The following is an 18,183-nucleotide window of genomic DNA, read 5'->3' on the forward strand; positions in this document are numbered from 1 at the left end:
ATTAAATCGATCTGCTTTCTTCCCTGGCGAATCTTTCCTCGACGTGCATGATATGGTATCGAAATAGATATGGCGGTGGCGCCACGATATCACATGAGATCGACATTACTGCGAAAACTTTTCCCCTGGCGGGGAGCGAGTGACTATGGTGAGTGAGTCAGTCAACGCGCGGACTCGTTCCCCCCCTCGCCCCTGTTCAAGAATCCGGTAAAGATCGTTTCTCGTCAGTTGGGTGCGGTGCAGCGCGCCTTGGGATTTCTTGAGGGGAGCGGGGATCCGGTTAGGATCTCCTTCTCCTTATTCTCTGCTCTTCGTCGCTTCTCCTCCCTTCTCGGCACCGGGTATATAAGCGGTGGCGGCCTCTGGGTTCTTGTTCCGCAATGTCGTCGCCGAGAGGAGGAGACAAGGAAGGCGGCCGGGATGGCGAGCGCCAGATCCACGTCTTGGCTGTTGACGACAGCTCCGTCGACCGAGCCGTGATCGCGAAGCTCCTCCGGAGCTCCAAGTACAGAGGTAGGCGCTCTCTTCCCATGGAAAGCTCGATGTCTGATTCCCTCCTTGTGCTGATGGAAGACGCGCACCGGCTTGTTGTTTTGTGACAGTGACGGCCGTGGACAGCGCCAAGAAAGCACTGGAGCTCTTGGGAACGGTGAGTTGGGATGATGATTCAAGAAACTGTGCATGTGTATGTTCTTCTATCTCTTTGATGTTAGGATGATGCTCCTTTCTGATGCAGGAACCAAATGTCAACATGATTATTACGGATTACTCGATGCCGGAGATGACAGGGTACGAGCTCCTCAAAAGAGTCAAGGTGGGAAACAAACCCATTCCGTCGAACACAAGATAGGCATCAGACTGACAACCTCATGTTTTACTGAAGCTTGACTACTTCGTTGCAGGAATCGCCAACGCTTAGGGAAATCCCGGTGGTGATCATGTCCTCGGAGAACGACCCCGACAAAATCAACAGGTAGCTCATCAGGTTTCGTCTTCTGCCGTCTACAGGCCGAGGTGTTCGTTGTTGCTGATGCATTTGTCCATTGGTTCAGATGTTTGGAGGAAGGAGCGGAGGATTTCTTGCTGAAGCCCGTGCGGCCGTCTGATGTGTCCCGCTTGTGCGGTCGGATGCGCTCGTAGGATATACATAGGAAGAAACCTTCTTCGCATGCACACATATACGTGTATTGCAAATTCATTCTTTTTGGGACAACAACAGAATAAAAAGCAAATGCTCCCTTCTTGAATTGACCCATTCACTTTCCGCCACTAAATTTGATCGGAAAATTGATGCACAGATTTAATTTCCTTTCTGCCAGTTGAGATAGCAATTTACGCACCAATATATCTTCTTCCCCGACACCCGTACACACAATCCCCGTTAAAACTGAATATTACACGGTTCATGTTGATTTCCATTTTTGCCCTTCATCGAACAACTATTTGCATATCAGCGGACCCATGCGGAAGCCACCCAACGCTGTGTTCCTCAAATCCAACGCCGAGTGAAACAGCTCATTGACGGCGTTCGATAAGGCGTCTAACCCTTCCGTTAACTCGTTTGTAGCTTTATCCGTCTCCCTGGCGGTTTCCTGTAGGCGCTCAGCCTTCTCCCTATCGCCGTTTGGCTCGATCGCGTCTATGATCTCCGCCAGCTTCCTGACGGCAGCCTTCACCGCCTCCATCTCGGCGACGGATACGTCGCCGGGGAGTTTGTGCGCGACCGCCGCGGCCACCTTGTGGTATTCGTCAGCCCACGTGAAGTCGGCAGGGACGCGGTCCACGGCGCCGGCGATCAGGCCGGAAGCGGCCTCGACGGCGTAAGTCGCCCTGCGGACGTAGGAGAGCTTGCCGCGGGGGGGAACGACCGGGGCGAGGGGCCGGACGAGGTCGCCGGTGAAGGGCTTGATATCGCGGCGGGGGGAGCCCCACCACTCGGCCACGGAGTCCCGCGCCCGCCGCAGCTTCTCGGGGTTCCGGCCGCCGTTGGAGGAGGCAAGGAGGTGGAGTGCGAAGCGGAGGTGGAGGCGACGACGTAGGAGGCGATCGATCTCGGCGGAGGCGGCGTTGCACGCGTCGAGGAGGGCGACGCCTGAGTCGAGGTAGGCGGCGAGGGCGTCGCGGTCGGATGATGAGAGGGCGCCAGTGAGGAGGACGGCGGCATCGGAGAAGGTGACCGCGAGGAGACGGACGGCTTGGGCGAGCCAGGAAAAGGCGACGGACCCGGACGATTCGGGGAGGGGGAGGAGCGACGCGAGGCGGGCAACGAAGGCGGCCTCGAAGGGGTGCGCCAGAGAGGCAGGTTGGGTTTTAGGTGGAGAGGAGGGAAGGAAATGAACTCGACCTCACAGGGAGATAAAGGTGTTTGATGATATGAACTCGACCGAACAAATTAATTATTGGGAGGGAGGATGATGCAAAGTACGCGGTGGGAGGAGGAAGTAGAAGGGGGGAAAGAAAGTAGAGAAATGGAGGGTGACGTATAACTGGTGAAAAACCTTACCTTCCTAAGCCGACCACTTGAGGCGCGCCTCTCGCGGAAGCGTCGTCGGATTGGTCGCTTTTCTAAAGAGCCGAGCGGAGTTCCGTGATAGGTTACGGGGCTCCTTTTTCTGTGGCTGCCGAAGCTAATTAAGACACGACTTGAGTAGGGGACTGCTGCCAGGCAAGAAGGCAGGCCCATTAGAACGTACGACACGTTCTCAGGTAGTGGCTTGAGGACAGACGCTCTCTTCATCCTGCGCGCGCGCGTGCGATTTTGGCAGCACGCAGGTTGGAAGGCGCGGAACGTCACGCTTTACCGCGCACGCAATTTCGACGGTCGTGGCACCGCAAGGAACGAGTTCCTGCGGGTCACGTGTAGGTCCCCCTTTTATCATCCAATCAACGTGGCGGTTCGTGGGTAATTCTTTGTCTCCCGAGTGGGGCAAAGGATGGATGGAGCGAAGATTTCGGTTTTCCTTCCGAAACTTATTATGACGACGTGACGGTTTGACCCACCAGCCTTGGCGTCGCACGAGTTATCGTCCCAACAGGTGCGACCACATGGCTGACTCCAGATGGCGAATATAATGGTCAAAGGTGTAGGTTAAGAGAGTCCATTTCCAGGAAATTTCAAAAGCGGATGGCGATGACGTGGAATGACCAGGGCCTACGTTTCACCCACGCATCAGGTCGTGTTGGTGGTGGATCCGCGTCTGATGTCGCCGCGTTCTTTTACTTAAAATCCGTGACACGTGCGCTCGTCCGGCGTTTGACTCCAAACAAAAAGCGGAAGTAACGGACAGCGATTACCGTCGTATCGACTAGCTTTGTCTTACGTTTCTCTTTTCCACCTCAGGCACGAGAGTTTGGCAAAAGAAGGCAAATTCTACACCAACACTGCCCCAAATCAATTCCTGACTAACAAGAGAAACATCTACCACTGAGCACTATAATGATTTGATGCATTGGTACCTTCACCACAGAGTCATGGAACGAATCAGAAGGCTCTATGGCCGGTGATGCATACAATTAAAGATAGATGCTTCATACCGATCCACACCACGAATATTTCATCGGCAACCGTCACCTTGGTGCTATATGATGCTATATATGATTTATGACCACATTCTCTTACATCTAAGTGGTGACCGACGGCACATCTTCACCGATCATCTCGGAAACGACGGATGAGATTAACGCCGGTCCGCCCGTACGAAGGTTGAAGTACATGTCGACTCGTTGCTTTGTTCCTCTATTTAAACCCGCGATGGGCCGACGTCCCTCTGACTCGATGCATCCCTCTGCATCTCCCTCTTTGTTTGATGACATCGATAACTTTAGATCTTTATCCACTAAAGCTTCATATATTCTTGGCGATATGACAACATTATTTCACGTGGATTAACGTAGACAACATCATCATACAGTAATACTAGCGATGAGCATGAGGTGTTAAGGGCATTTGCGTTGGCCTCCTCGGGTGGTCATTTGGGCATAGCAAGGGCAGGTGTCGTAGTTGCCGTAAGTGCCCGGCGGCACGCAGTTGCACCTCTCGCAGCACGTCCCGCACGCCCTCTTGCACAGGTTGAACGTCCACGACGCCCTGCACCTTCTTCACATGCCCCTCGGCAGTCTATACGACCAAGAGTCCAAGTAACTACATTAGAATCTATCACACCTTATCTTCTAAGCAATAGCATCGTCTCAACTTACCCATGGTGGTGTAGTTGAGCAGCGATCTCCCTCCTCGTCCCTCACTCGTCGTTTCAGATTCAAGGACTCGACGCGTCTCGCCGAGACGGAGTGAAAAGAGCAGTAGCAGTAGTAGTAGCGAAGCAATTAGAAGCAGCCGAGGAGCCATGGAAGGAAGAGTTGGCGGCATGACTGAGACAAGTGAGTTGATGACTGTTTATGTTAGCAGGAACGAAGTCCACCAGTCATGTTTACAGAAGAAGGTGGTGAGAGTCGTGGGAGGAAAGATATTGCAGAGTACGTGCGCTGAGACAGGTGCATGCAAGGAAGCAAAGCTGAATGAAATAAGAGTGGTGGGCGGGGGGACTCATCATCGACTCCAGCTAAGTCCATATAACTGTTAGAAATAAAAGATACGGTGCTCCTTATTTATACACGTTAGGAGCTGTTATTATACCCACATAAGATGATGCTCCTATTAAGGATGTCGATCTTGAATCGATGCAATGAAAATGATTTACAAGCGAGAAGCTTCGTGAGCGAGTATACTAGTTGATTAACCATATGTACGTGAAAAACACATAATTGATGTCTGACAATTTATTATCGCACGAAGTGAAAGTCGATGGCGTGTTTTATGCGTGAGTGGAATAATGGATTAGTGCATAGGTAAGTGGCTCCGATATTGTCACAATATATTATAGGAGTAGAGGTAGAGTTGATGTCAAGTTCCTTAAGTATATTCATGATCCAATTGAGTTCGACAATAGTGGTTACAATGACATGGTATTCAGTTTTAATTATAGATCGTGCAATTGTCTTTTGCTTCTTTGAACTCCAACTGATCGGAGGAAGATAATATACCATGATGTGGATATTCTATCATCAAAATTCCGTACCCAATCAGCATCAATAAAGGCATGGAGATAAATAAGGGAGTGTTTGCAGAAAAAAAGGCCATGATTGAGAGTCCCGTGAAGATATCGCAAGATTTGTTTAACTGTAGACCAATGCATAGTAGATGGCCGATGCATGAATTGTGATAATTTATTGACTGCAAATGAGATATCTGGACGGATAAGAGATAAGTACTATAAGGAGATAAGTACTTAGCGGTATTGAGTTGGGTCTATAGTAGGGCTTCCATCATATAGTTTGAGTGACTCATTAGTAGATAGAGGGGTTGTAATCACTTTTGCATTATGCATGTTCGTTTTTTATAATAGATCTTGAATATACTTTCTTTACGATAGAAAGAGTTCTAAAGATGTGAAGATGTGTATGTTGTTTTCACTCCCGAAAAGTAGCTCAAGGTTCGTAGATCTTTAAGGGAGAAACGATTTGCCAAATGCCTCAAATTCAAATCATTAAATCATCAAAATTACTTTCAAGAGATACAAAATGACATAAACAACTTTATCGATCTCTTAGTGAAAAATCGATAAGATAGAGAAAAAAAAATTTTCAAGAAAAATACTTTTCTCTTTTTAGTTGTTTCAATTCATATGATTTATTTCATAGAAGCATGCCTTTTTTATTTATGCCAAATAAAATAAAAATAATTTAAAACCGAAAAAGAACTTTCATCATGTCAAAAATTGATAATCCATAAATCACAAAAATCATCATGCATAATTTCGAAAGAAAAACTTATTAAACATGATCATTATGCATCATTACTTTGGGCATAATACCAAAATATGGTTTCAAGTTTTCAAAATACAACATACAACTATAAACTCATTAAGCATGATATCAAACCTTTTAATATTTTCATTAAGACATCAAGCATAGTTTCATTAGACATAAAGTATTTTCAATCAAAATCCGAAATCATCAAGATACATATGATTTCTTCTTAAAAACATACATAGGATTAAACATCATTTTATTCCTTTATCAAAAACATACAATTTTCATGATCATTTTTTTTTCAAAATAAAAAGAAGCATGATATAACCATATTGTAATTTTTAATTTTTATTTTTTATACTAACTAGTTTTTAAAAAAATAACTCATAAAAAAGAATCAAGTAATTTCGAAATAAGGTAAAGGGGTTTTGGTTACCTAGCCATTGAAAACCGTTAAGGCATAGTTTGCACCTCGTCTTTGTTGGGATGTTCCTCTTCTTCGGAGTTACTCGTTTCGTCCCAAAGTGCTTTCTTCTTCTTGCGTTTATAGCAAGTAGTTGTATTCTTTTTAAGTTTACTTTTAATTTTTTATTCTTGTTTTAAAAACTTTTTAATCTTTATTGTGAGAAGTTCAAGTTCACCATTACTTGAGCTTTCGCTCGAGTGGTCATCTTTTGTTCTAAATGCAAAATCCTTCTTATTCTTTGGAAGGTTGTTCTCAAGTTCATCATGTGCTACATTAGTCATTTCATAGGTCATCAAAGACCCGATAAGTTCTTCGATCGAAAAAGTATTCAAATCCTTGGCCTATTGAATGACCGTTACTTTAGAGTCCCAATTTTTAGAAAGAGATCATAAAATTTTGTTCACAAGTTCCGTTGAATCTCGGATTTTGATGAAGTCAATTGTAATTTGTATGATCTAATCTATATGTTGAAAAAAGTATGCAGGATTAACTACGATGGCAGTAAGACATAAAACAGGTGTTGTGCCGAAGTCAAGATCGAGATCACGTTGGGAGTTCGAGAGTTCGTTGGATGTTCGCTAGAAGTACGCCGGAAGCTCGCCGGAAGAGCGATTGACGCACCGGAACAAGAAGTATAGTAAACATGTCTTAGTTGTCATAGTTAGAGTGTAAATTAAGTTAGGGGATACAGTACAGGTGCTCATTGGAGAATGAGTTCACTGATTGATCCGCTTACAGAATGCTGGATGGTTGATGATGCCTTATTGTCAGACAGCGATTCCGTAGTCCTAGTGGTGTATCTGGTCCTTAGACTTGAGACACAAGGATGTCCTGTATGAGTGCTCCACTCTTTGATACAAGACTTATAGGTTTGGCTGTCCCAGATCTAGTACAGCTGGTCATTGGGAGTGGTAGTCGAACTTACGAGGGCTATTGAGTGTCGACAGAGGATCATCCACTCTCGGCGTCATGAGAGGAATATCCCATGTGTTCTTGCTCAAACAAATCCCTGGCCAGGGTCATTCGGGTTGAGAGAGAAAGAGTTCTCCGGGAGAATCCGATTAGAGCGAGACTTGAGTAGAAACCGTATGGGTCTGATAGCACCATGCTCGATATACGGTCTATGGGATATTAGATGGATGAGGGACTATAGGTACATGGTAACTGAGGACAGACAGGTCCAATGGATTGGATTCCCCTGTATCGTCTGGGGACTACGGCATAGTGGCCTAGTACGTCTGTAGTCGATGAGTCGAGTGAATTATTACAGAGATAATAATTCACTGAGTTAGAAGGAGTTCTGACAAGTATGACTCACGGCTAGCTCGATATTGGGCCTAGAGGGTCACACACATATGGTAGGCATTGCGATGAGTAGAGGTTCGGATATGAGATATCCGACGGAGCCCTTGTCTTATTGGATGCAGATCCAATACCCACTAGGGAAGGACCCATTAGGGTTTGACACGGGATCTCTATAAATAGGAGGGATTCACAGCCTCATAGGCTAGAGTCTTTGCTTGCCCTTCCTATTCTCCTCTCCCTCTCCACCTCAGAGTAGGCCTGGAGTTTTGAGGAGCGTCGTCACAACCCTACTGTGTGGATCACCGCTAGAGAGGAGGACGCTTGACCTCCTTCACCCTCTCCTAAGGATCTGCAAGGAAACAGGGATATATGATCTCCCTAGGTAACACAATTTCTATACGCAGTTTTGTGTTTTACGGATTTTTACGGACCAATCTTCGCACGACGACGAACATCTTTTTGGGAATCGGGGATTTTTGTTTTCTTGTTCTTCCGCTGCGCATATGATGTCACCCCCCATGATTTCCCAACACTTGCCACAAGATCGGGAGCCTGCTGGGAGTCCACTGGAAGAAATCCGAGGGTGTATCGGAAGTCCACCGGAAGTTCGCCGGAAAGCTCGTCGGAAGGAAACTCGACATTGCCGGTTAAAAATTTGCTTAGGGCTATGTCTTAATTTCATAGTTTGCATATAATTTGGGTTAGGATTAAGGGTTAATCCTATAAATTTGTTAGGGGCCAATTAGGCCCGAGTTTGGATTGGTTTGGGCCAAGTTTGGAGCCCAACCATTGAGCTAGAATAGTCCAAGCGGTGGCACCGCCCAGAACCCGAGAGAACTAGTGGTGGCACTGCTAGTACACTGCTGGACTAGGCAATGGCACCACCCAGAACCCGAGAGGACCGACGGTGGCACCGCTAGTACACTATCAGTGTTAGACACTGATAGGCGGTGGCACCGCCAGCACCGGGAAACCCAAAATCAATTCAAATTTAGAGCCCAAATTTGAATTCTCTTGGGGCTTATAAATACCCTTCAATTCTCAGCAGAGATAACACCTTTTTGACAAGTTAGAAAGTGAGAAAAAGCTCTAGCAAAGTCTTGTTTTCAATAGCTTAAGTGTTCACCTCCCTCTTTCTCTTTGAAAAATCTGTAAGAATGTGAACCACTTGTAAGAAGGTTATAAGATGGGTATTTGGTCCTTCTCCTTCAAAGTGATTTGCTAGTGGAAGTTGGAAGCCTCATCGAAGAAGGCTTCGAAAATGGATGTAGGTCACTTGACCGAACCACTATACATTGTGGTGTTCCTTGAATGTTTGAGTGTTTAATATTTTGAACCATTTCTCTTCTTAGCTGTAAATCTTTCGGTTTTCATCTCCCTACTCTTGACTACCTTTACTCGAGCTATTTTAGCTAAGTCATCCTTCGTCGAATCGAAATCTCTATACATTTACGAAATCGATTTCAAACTCATGAGTTTTAATCCGCTGCACTAATTCACCCCCTCTCTTAGTGCCGCTCCGATCCTAACAATTGATATCAGAGCAAGGCTCACTCTCATATTTGTCCAAATTACAAAAATACCCTTAGGAATTGGGAAATTCCCTACATGTCCCTGATTTCAGAAAAATATTAATTAATTAAAAGGTTTAGTTGATTATTATTTTTATTATTATCTAGTAGTCCTACATGATGATGATTATTTATACATGTGATGTATGATGTGTGGACGGATGATCATGGACCGTGTGATGTGTGTACTTGTGATTATTATTATTGAGGTCTACGAACCTCCATTATATTTCTCGTTTATTGTCGGGTCTGCGTGCCTATGATTAAGTTGTAATCACATGAGGAGGCGTAGCGGGAGCGTGGATGCGATAGCGGGACCCACGAGACTGATGATCGTGATGCATGGAGATGCATCAAGATGTCGACGGAACCGACGAGGACGAGATGGACGATCATAGGGCATGGAGATGCACTGTTGCACACATAGATCTTGATGTGAGTGATTAGGCCTACTGGCTCGGGCCTAATCATATTATGTTGTGGTCCATGATCATCTGATGTGATTGCTTATACACATACTATATATGTATATATATATTTGCATGCGATGTAGATATATATTAAATATGTATATGTGTGACATGTCATATTAGGAGACCAAATTATAGAAACATCTCTCGATAATATTAAGTCAGTAAACATGAGGCAATTAGATTGACCCACGTGGCCTTCCATCGTTATGAGTAGGAACCGATTCCCGGTGTAGGTTGAGTTGGTCGAGTCCCTCGAGACTCACCTATATCGCGATTCGCTATCTTGCTTACGACATAGAGATGTCACCAGTGACCTGAGGGCATGGTATGCTTGGTCGAGTCTCTCGAGGGTATATCATCAAATCAGACTCATCTTGTAACGAAGGTGTTGACTTAACCGAGCATCATGGTTGGTCGAGTCCCTCGAGACCATGGTGATTCGGAGGCCGAACATGATAGGAATCACAAGGAGTTGTGATCGGCAAGAGTTGCCTACCTTTTAGGCTTAGTATGATTGGTCGAGTCCCTCGAGGTTACACTAAGACGCTGATTGGATCCTGATCCCCACTAGAAGTCTGCCGGAGACTTCCGTTTCACGTGCTGAGGGTGTCGCGTGACTCGTTAGTAAAATAGTGGGAGCATATTAAGATAGAAGTATATATCTTGATAGTTTATTTCTTGCAAAATTTGCATGTTATTCATTTTTGCTACATCTTTATTTTCAGAAAATGTCGCTTTCAAATCCCTTACGTGGCATACTTGATGTCAACCGCCTCACTGGTCCAAATTATATGGATTGGCTCCGTAACTTGAGAATTGTTCTCACAGCGGAGAAAATCGTGTACGTCCTTGATAGAGTGATGCCTACGCCCGAAGAAGGGGCAAGCGAGGATGAGATCGCTCGCTACGTGAAGTACATTGATGACTCCACTCTTGCTCAGTGCTATATGTTGGGCTCTATGACTCCAGAGTTACAGAGACAACATGAAAAGATGGATGCCAGATCCATTCTCCTACATGTCTGCAAATTGTTTGAGGAACAGGGAAGGACTCAACGATATGAGATATCCAAGAGCCTTTTCCGCGCTAGGATGACTGAGGGGACACCGGTTCAGAACCATGTCCTAAAGATGATTGAGTGGATAGAGAAACTCACAGGTCTAGGAATGGTCCTAGAGGATAACTTGTGTGTGGACATTGTGCTTCAGTCCCTACCAGATTCCTTTTCACAGTTCATAATGAATTTTAATATGAACAAGCTTGAGGTGACTCTCCCAGAGCTCCTCAATATGTTGAGAGAGGTAGAGAGTACTATTAAGAAAGAGAAGCCAGTTCTCTACACTGGTGAGACCAGAAAGAAAAGGAAAGAAGAAAGGTCCCTTAAGAAGGGAAATGGGCAAGGGCAAACAAGGTAAAGCAAAGGTTGCTAAGAAAGACCCAGCAAAGGACAAAGGCCAGTGCTTCCACTGTGGTAAAGATGGGCATTGGAAGAGAAACTGCAAAGAGTACCTTGCAGAAAGGGCGAAACAAAAGCTTGATGAAGCTTCAGGTACATTCATGATCAGTCTCCATTTGTCAGACTCTTATGATAACACATGGGTATTGGATACCGGTAGTGCTTATCATATATGCAATTCGTTGCAGGTTCTAGCAAGGCCTAGGAGACTAGAGAGAGACGAGATGGACCTCAAGATGGGTAATGGAGCAAAAGTTGCTGTATTAGCTATTGGCGAGGTCGCCCTACATCTGCCTAGTGGAGCTTTTATTGCATTAGATGCATGTTATTTTGTTCCTTCTATTATCAAAAACATTATCTCCATTTCATGTTTAACAGTTAGTGGATATAAATTTGTTTTTGAGAACAATGGTTGTTCGATATTATTAGATGATAAGATCATCACGAAAGGAACATTACATAATGGTTTATTTATGTTAGACACCACTCCACATATCATGAATGTAAATGTGTCCAAAAGGAAACGAGATGAGTTGAACAGTGCATACCTGTGGCATTGTAGGCTAGGTCACATCCATGAAAGAAGGATTCAAAAGTTGCTAAATGATGGATATCTAGATCCATTCGACTATGTGTCATATGCAACTTGTGAGCCTTGCATTCGTGGAAAACTGACCAAATCTCCATTTAGTAGAACTGGAGAGAGAGCCAATGAGTTGTTGGAACTCATACATAGTGATGTATGTGGACCCATGTCAACTCATGCCATTGGAGGTTACTCCTACTTCATTACATTTACTGATGATTTCTCAAGGTATGGATATGTGTACTTAATGAAGTACAAGTCCAAGGCCTTTGAGAAATTCAGAGAGTATAAGAATGAGGTGGAGAACCAGACTGGAAAGAGTATCAAAACTCTTCGATCAGATCGAGGAGGTGAATACTTAAGTACAGAGTTTACTTAGTTCCTCAAGGACCATGGGATATTATCCCAATGGACACCTCCTTATACACCTCAGCTCAATGGTGTCTCTGAAAGGAGAAATCGTACATTATTAGATATGGTACGGTCCATGATGAGTTTCGCTGACCTACCCATCTCATTCTGGGGATATGCCCTAGAAACCGCAGCTTACCTTCTGAACAGAGTTCCAACTAAGTCGGTAGTGTCTACACCATATGAGATATGGAAAGGGAAGAAGCCTGATCTTAAGGTTGTTAAGATTTGGGGCTGCCCTGCCCATGTTAGAAGACACAACCCCGATAAGTTAGAATCAAGGACAGAGTGATGCAAATTTGTGAGATACCCCAAGGAAACTTGTGGGTATTATTTCTATCATCTCGAGGACCAAAAGGTCTTTGTAGCTAAGAGAGCAGTGTTCCTTGAGAAGGAACACATTCTTGACGGAGACAGTGGGAGAATGATAGAATTGAGCGAGGTTGGAGAACCAAGCTCAAGCACCACTCTACAGCCCGAGTCTGTTCAGGTACCTAATACACAAGTATCAACTTTACGCAGGTCTGATAGAGTATCCCATCCTCCTGAGAGATATGTGGGACATATTAGAGCAGAGGATGTAGTGGATATTGATCCTCAGACCTACGAGGAGGCTATTATGAGTATAGACTCCGGGAAGTGGAAAGAAGCCATGAATTCTGAGATGGATTCTATGTACTCCAATAAGGTTTGGAACCTAGTTGATGCGCCCGAAGGTATTGTACCCATCGGTTGCAAGTGGATCTTTAAGAAAAAGATCGGAGTAGATGAAAGGTAGAGACCTATAAAGCAAGGCTAGTGGCTAAGGGGTATCGTCAAAGGCAAGGTGTTGACTACGACGAAACTTTCTCACCCGTAGCAATGCTAAAATTCATCAGAATTCTATTGGCTATTGCAGCACACTATGATTATGAGATCTGGCAGATGGATGTGAAAACCGCATTCCTCAACGGGAACATCGAGGAGGAGGTGTATATGATGCAACCTGAGGGATTCGTGTCCAAGAACTGCCCAGATAAGGTGTGTAGGTTGCTTAGATCCATTTATGGACTAAAGCAAGCTTCCCAAAGTTGGAACATAAGATTTGATGAGGCAATCAGATCTTATGACTTCGTTAAGAACGAAGATGAGCCTTGTGTATACAGAAAGGTAAGTGGAAGCGCTATCACCTTTTTGGTGTTAAATGTGGATGACATCCTCATCATTGGGAATGACATAGGAATGCTATCCACACTAAAGGCTTGGTTATCTAGACACTTCTCCATGAAGGACTTAGGGGAAGCATCTTATATCTTGGGGATTAGAATCTATAGAGATAGATCCAAGAGGATGCTTGGCTTGTCCCAGTCCAAGTACATAGAAACTATTGTCAAAAGGTTTGGCATGGAAAATTCCAAGAGAGGTCTCATACCGATGAGACATGGGATATTGCTTTCTACGAGTATGTCCCCAAAGACTCTAGAAGAAAGGGCGAACATGGATATGATACCTTATGCCTCAGCAATAGGGTCTATCATGTATGCCATGCTATGTACTAGGCCTGATATAGCACATGCTCTGAGTGTCACGAGCAGGTATCAGGCGGATCCAGGCTTGGAGCACTGGAAAGCAGTAAAGTGTATCCTTAAGTACTTGAGAAAGACTAAGGATCTTTTACTAGTATATGGAGGTAATAGCCTTAAGGTTGAAGGCTACACTGACTCAAGTTTTCAGTCTGATGTCGATGATAGCAAGTCGAATTCAGGGTATGTGTACACCTTGAATGGAGGAGCAGTGTGCTGGAAGAGTTCCAAGCAAGATACCACTGCTGACTCGACCACAGAGGTGGAGTACATTGCTGCATCAGATGCAGCAAAGGAGGGAGTTTGGGTGAAGATGTTCATCACAGATTTGGGAGTCGTTCCGAATAGCAAGAAGTCGACTTCCTTATATTGCGACAACTATGGGGCGATTACTCAAATAAGGGAACCCGAGTCTCATCAGAAGTGTTTTGAGGAGGTTCCAGCTTATCAGAGAGATCGTAACCCGAGGAGATGTAGCAGTGGAAAGAGTTCCATCCGAAGATAACATTGCAGATCCACTGACAAAGCCGTTGTCTCAGATTGTCTTTGAGCATCACAGGAGTCTGAAGGGGATCAGACACATAGGTGATTGACTTTAGGTCAAGTGAGAGATTGCTAGTCATAGGTGCCCAGCAAGCCAATCACGTGAGTGATGGCACGTGTGACTTGATACAGAATCTTTTTGCTTATTATATTTTGGCGTATATCACTTTATAACTATTGCATAAATGCATATATATATTGTGATGTCCTTGGATTTGTGCAATGGGAATCGGATCGTGATGAGATCACGATAATGAGATCGATTCACCTTTAAACACATATCCTAAATAATCCTGGTCATAGGTTACTCGAGAGGGACATCGTGATAACCGGATAGACTGGTGTGCTGTATACCCATCCATATGATGGATGCAGCTAGTCTCATAGCTGCTCATGTAGGGACACTAGGGATACAGTATAGGTGCTCTTTGGAGAATGAGTTCACTGTTTGATCCGCTTACGGAATGTTGGATGGTTGATGATGTCTTATTGTCAGACAGCGATTCCGTAGTCCTAGTGGTGTATCTGGTCCTTAGACTTGAGACGCCAAGGATGTCCTGTATGAGTGCTCTACTCTTTGATACCAGACTTATAGGTTTGGTTGTCCCAGATCTAGTCAGCTGGTCATTGGGAGTGATAGTCGACCTTACGAGGGCTATTGAGTGTCGACAGAGGATCATCCACTCTCGGCGTCATGAGAGGAATATCCCATGTGTTCTTGCTTAGACAAATCCCTAGCCAGGGTCATTCGGGTTGAGAGAGAAAGAGTTCTCTGGGAGAATCCGATTAGAGCGAGACTTGAGTAGAAACCGTATGGGTCTGACAGCACCATGCTCGATATACGGTCTCTGGGATATTAGATGGAAGAGGGACTATAGGTACATAGTAACTGAGGACAGATAGGTCCAATGGATTGGATTCCCCTGTATCGTTTGGGGACTACGGCGTAGTGGCCTAGTACGTCCGTAGTCGATGAGTCGAGTGAATTATTACAGAGATAATAATTCACTGAGTTAGAAGGAGTTCTGACAGGTATGACTCATGGCCAGCTCGATATTGGGCCTAGAGGGTCACACACATATGGTAGGCATTGCAATGAGTAGAGGTTCGGATATGAGATATCCGACGGAGCCCTTATCTTATTGGATGCAGATCCTATACCTACTAGGGAAGGACCCATTAGGGTTTGACACGGGATCTCTATAAATAGGAGGGATTCACAGCCTCATAGGCTAGAGTCTTTGCTTGCCCTTCCTATTCTCCTCTCCCTCTCCACCTTAGAGTAGGCCTGGAGTTTTGAGGAGCGTCGTCGTAACCCTGCTGTGTGGATCACCGCTAGAGAGGAGGACGCTTGACCTCCTTCACCCTCTCCTAAGGATCTGCAAGGAAACAGGGATATACGATCTCCCTAGGTAACACAATTTCTATACGCAGTTTTGTGTTTTGCGGATTTTTGCGCACCAATCTTCGCACAACGACGAACATCTTTTTGGGAATTGGGGATTTTTGTTTTCTTGTTCTTCCGCTGCGCATATGATGTCGCCCCCCATGATTTCCCAACATTTGCCACAAGACCGGGAGCCTGCTGGGAGTCCACCGGAAGAAATCCGAGGGTGTATCGGAAGTCCACTGGAAGTTCACCGGAAAGCTCGTCGGAAGGAAACTCGACATTACCGGTTAAAAATTTGCTTAGGGCTATGTCTTAATTTCATAGTTTGCATATAATTTGGGTTAGGATTAAGGGTTAATCCTATAACTTGGTTATGGGCCAATTAGGCCCGAGTTTGGATTGGTTTGGGCCATGTTTAGAGCCCAACCAATGAGCTAGAATAGTCCAGGCGGTGGCACCGCCCAGAACCCAAGAGAACTAGTGGTGGCACTGCTAGTACACTGCTGGACTAGGCAATGGCACCACCCAGAACCCGAGAGGACCGACGGTGGCACCGCTAGTACACTATCAGTGTTAGACACTGACAGGCGGTGGCACCGCCACTAATAGGTGGTGGCACCGCCAGCACCGGGAAACCCAAAATCAATTCAAATTTAGAGCTCAAATTTGAATTCTCTTGGGGCTTATAAATACCCTTCAATTCTCAGCAGAGATAACACCATTTTGACAAGTTAGAAAGTGAGAAAAAGCTCTAGCAAAGTCTTGTTTTCAATAGCTTAAGTGTTCACCTCCCTCTTTCTCTTTGAAAAATCTGTAAGAATGTGAACCACTTGTAAGAAGGTTATAAGATGGGTATTTGGTCCTTCTCCTTCAAAATGATTTGCTAGTGGAAGTTGGAAGCCTCATCGAAGAAGGCTTCGAAAATGGATGTAGGTCACTTGACCGAACCACTATACATTGTGGTGTTCCTTGAATGTTTGAGTGTTTAATATTTTGAACCATTTCTCTACTTAGCTGTAAATCTTTCGGTTTTCATCTCCCTACTCTTGACTACCTTTACTCGAGCTATTTTAGCTAAGTCATCCTTCGTCGAATCGAAATCTCTATACATTTACGAAATCGATTTCAAACTCATGAGTTTTAATCCGCTGCACTAATTCACCCCCCTCTCTTAGTGCCGCTCCGATCCTAACAATTGGTATCAGAGCAAGGCTCACTCTCATATTTGGTTTAATACCCAAGAGAGATGGCTTACTCCGACATATAAGAGGGCCACTCTATTACACGTCCGCCTATGTTTAATGGGCCGGATTACACGTATTGGAAGACTTGTATGAGGATCTTCCTTATTTTCATGGATTTTGAGCTTTGGAATATTGTCGAAAATGGATTTCAAAAATCTTCTCTTCCAATGAGCAAATAGGATGAATCAGAGAAGAAGGTTTTTGCTTTAAACGCAAAGGCTATGAATGTCTTGTTTTGTGCACTTTACAAAAATGAATTTAATCGTGTTTCGATTTGTGATTTGGCTTTTGATATTTGGAGAACTCTTGAGGTCACTCATGAAGGTACTAACTGAGTGAAAGAGTCCAAAATCAACATTCTTGTGCATTCTTACGAACTTTTCCAGATGAAACCAAGTGAGTCCATTGGAGACATGTACACCCGTTTCACGGATGTAATTAATAGACTCAAAGCTCTTGGTAAAGGTTTTTCTAACTTTGAACTAGTAACTAAAATTTTAAGATCCCTTACAAAGAGTTGGGATCTAAACACTATGGCCATCAAGAGGCCAAGGACCTTAAAACATTTCTTCTCGAATAACTTATTGGGTCTCTAATGACCTACGAAATGAACAATATGGTAAAAAGGGAACTCGAGAATAACATTCCAAAGAACAGGAAAGATTTGGGACATAGAACATTTGAAGACCACTCGAGCATAAGCTCAAGTGATGGTGAACTTAAACTACAAATGAAACAAAAACTAAAAAGAAAAAAGAACGGAACTATTTGCTTTGAACGCAAGAAGAAGAACAAAAATTGAGATGAATCGAGATCCTCCGAAGACGAGGAGAAAATAAAAAATGGCGAGGTGGCAAACTATGCCTTAACTGCTTTCAACAATGAGGTAATCGAAACCCTCTTAATTTATTTTGAAACTACTTAATGTTTTCCATAATGTATTTTTTTCTTAGAATAATTATTTTTAAAAATTACATGTTTAAAAAATTAAAAATGTAAAAATTAGGAATCATGCTTATCATTCCTGTAATTTTAAAAATAATCATGAAAATTATATGTTTATGATAAACAAAATGATTTTGATTAAAAATACCTTATGAAATCATGCTATATGTGGCTAAGAAGTAATAACGTGTATTATGTTGATTTCCATTGTTATTTCTCAATTTTTGATAGGCGGTGGCACCGCCAGCACCGGAAAACCCAAAAGTAATTCAAATTTGGAGCCCAAATTTGAATCCTCTTGGGGCTTATAAATACACTTCAATTCTCAGCAGAGATAACACCTTTTTGACATGTTAGAAAGTGAGAAAAAGCTCGAGCAAAGTCTTGTTTTCAAGAGCTTAAGTGTTCACCGCCGTCTTTCTC

At 44.1% G+C, this 18,183-nt stretch overlaps 1 protein-coding gene across 1 annotated transcript; it reads left to right on the forward strand.

Annotated features, from left to right (window-relative positions):
• The first annotated feature begins 285 nt into the window (after positions 1–285).
• On the forward strand, positions 286–1,140 carry LOC135679068 (two-component response regulator ORR5-like). The gene is made up of 5 exons (XM_065192462.1): positions 286–513; positions 603–649; positions 737–814; positions 903–973; positions 1,053–1,140. The coding sequence occupies exons 1-5, from the start codon at positions 381–383 to the stop codon at positions 1,138–1,140; spliced, it is 417 nt and encodes a 138-aa protein (XP_065048534.1). The 5' UTR covers positions 286–380.
• The last annotated feature ends 17,043 nt before the right edge of the window (positions 1,141–18,183 follow it).

The sequence above is a fragment of the Musa acuminata genome, chromosome BXJ1-7, assembly GCF_036884655.1.
Source record: "Musa acuminata AAA Group cultivar baxijiao chromosome BXJ1-7, Cavendish_Baxijiao_AAA, whole genome shotgun sequence".
Taxonomy (NCBI): domain Eukaryota; kingdom Viridiplantae; phylum Streptophyta; class Magnoliopsida; order Zingiberales; family Musaceae; genus Musa; species Musa acuminata.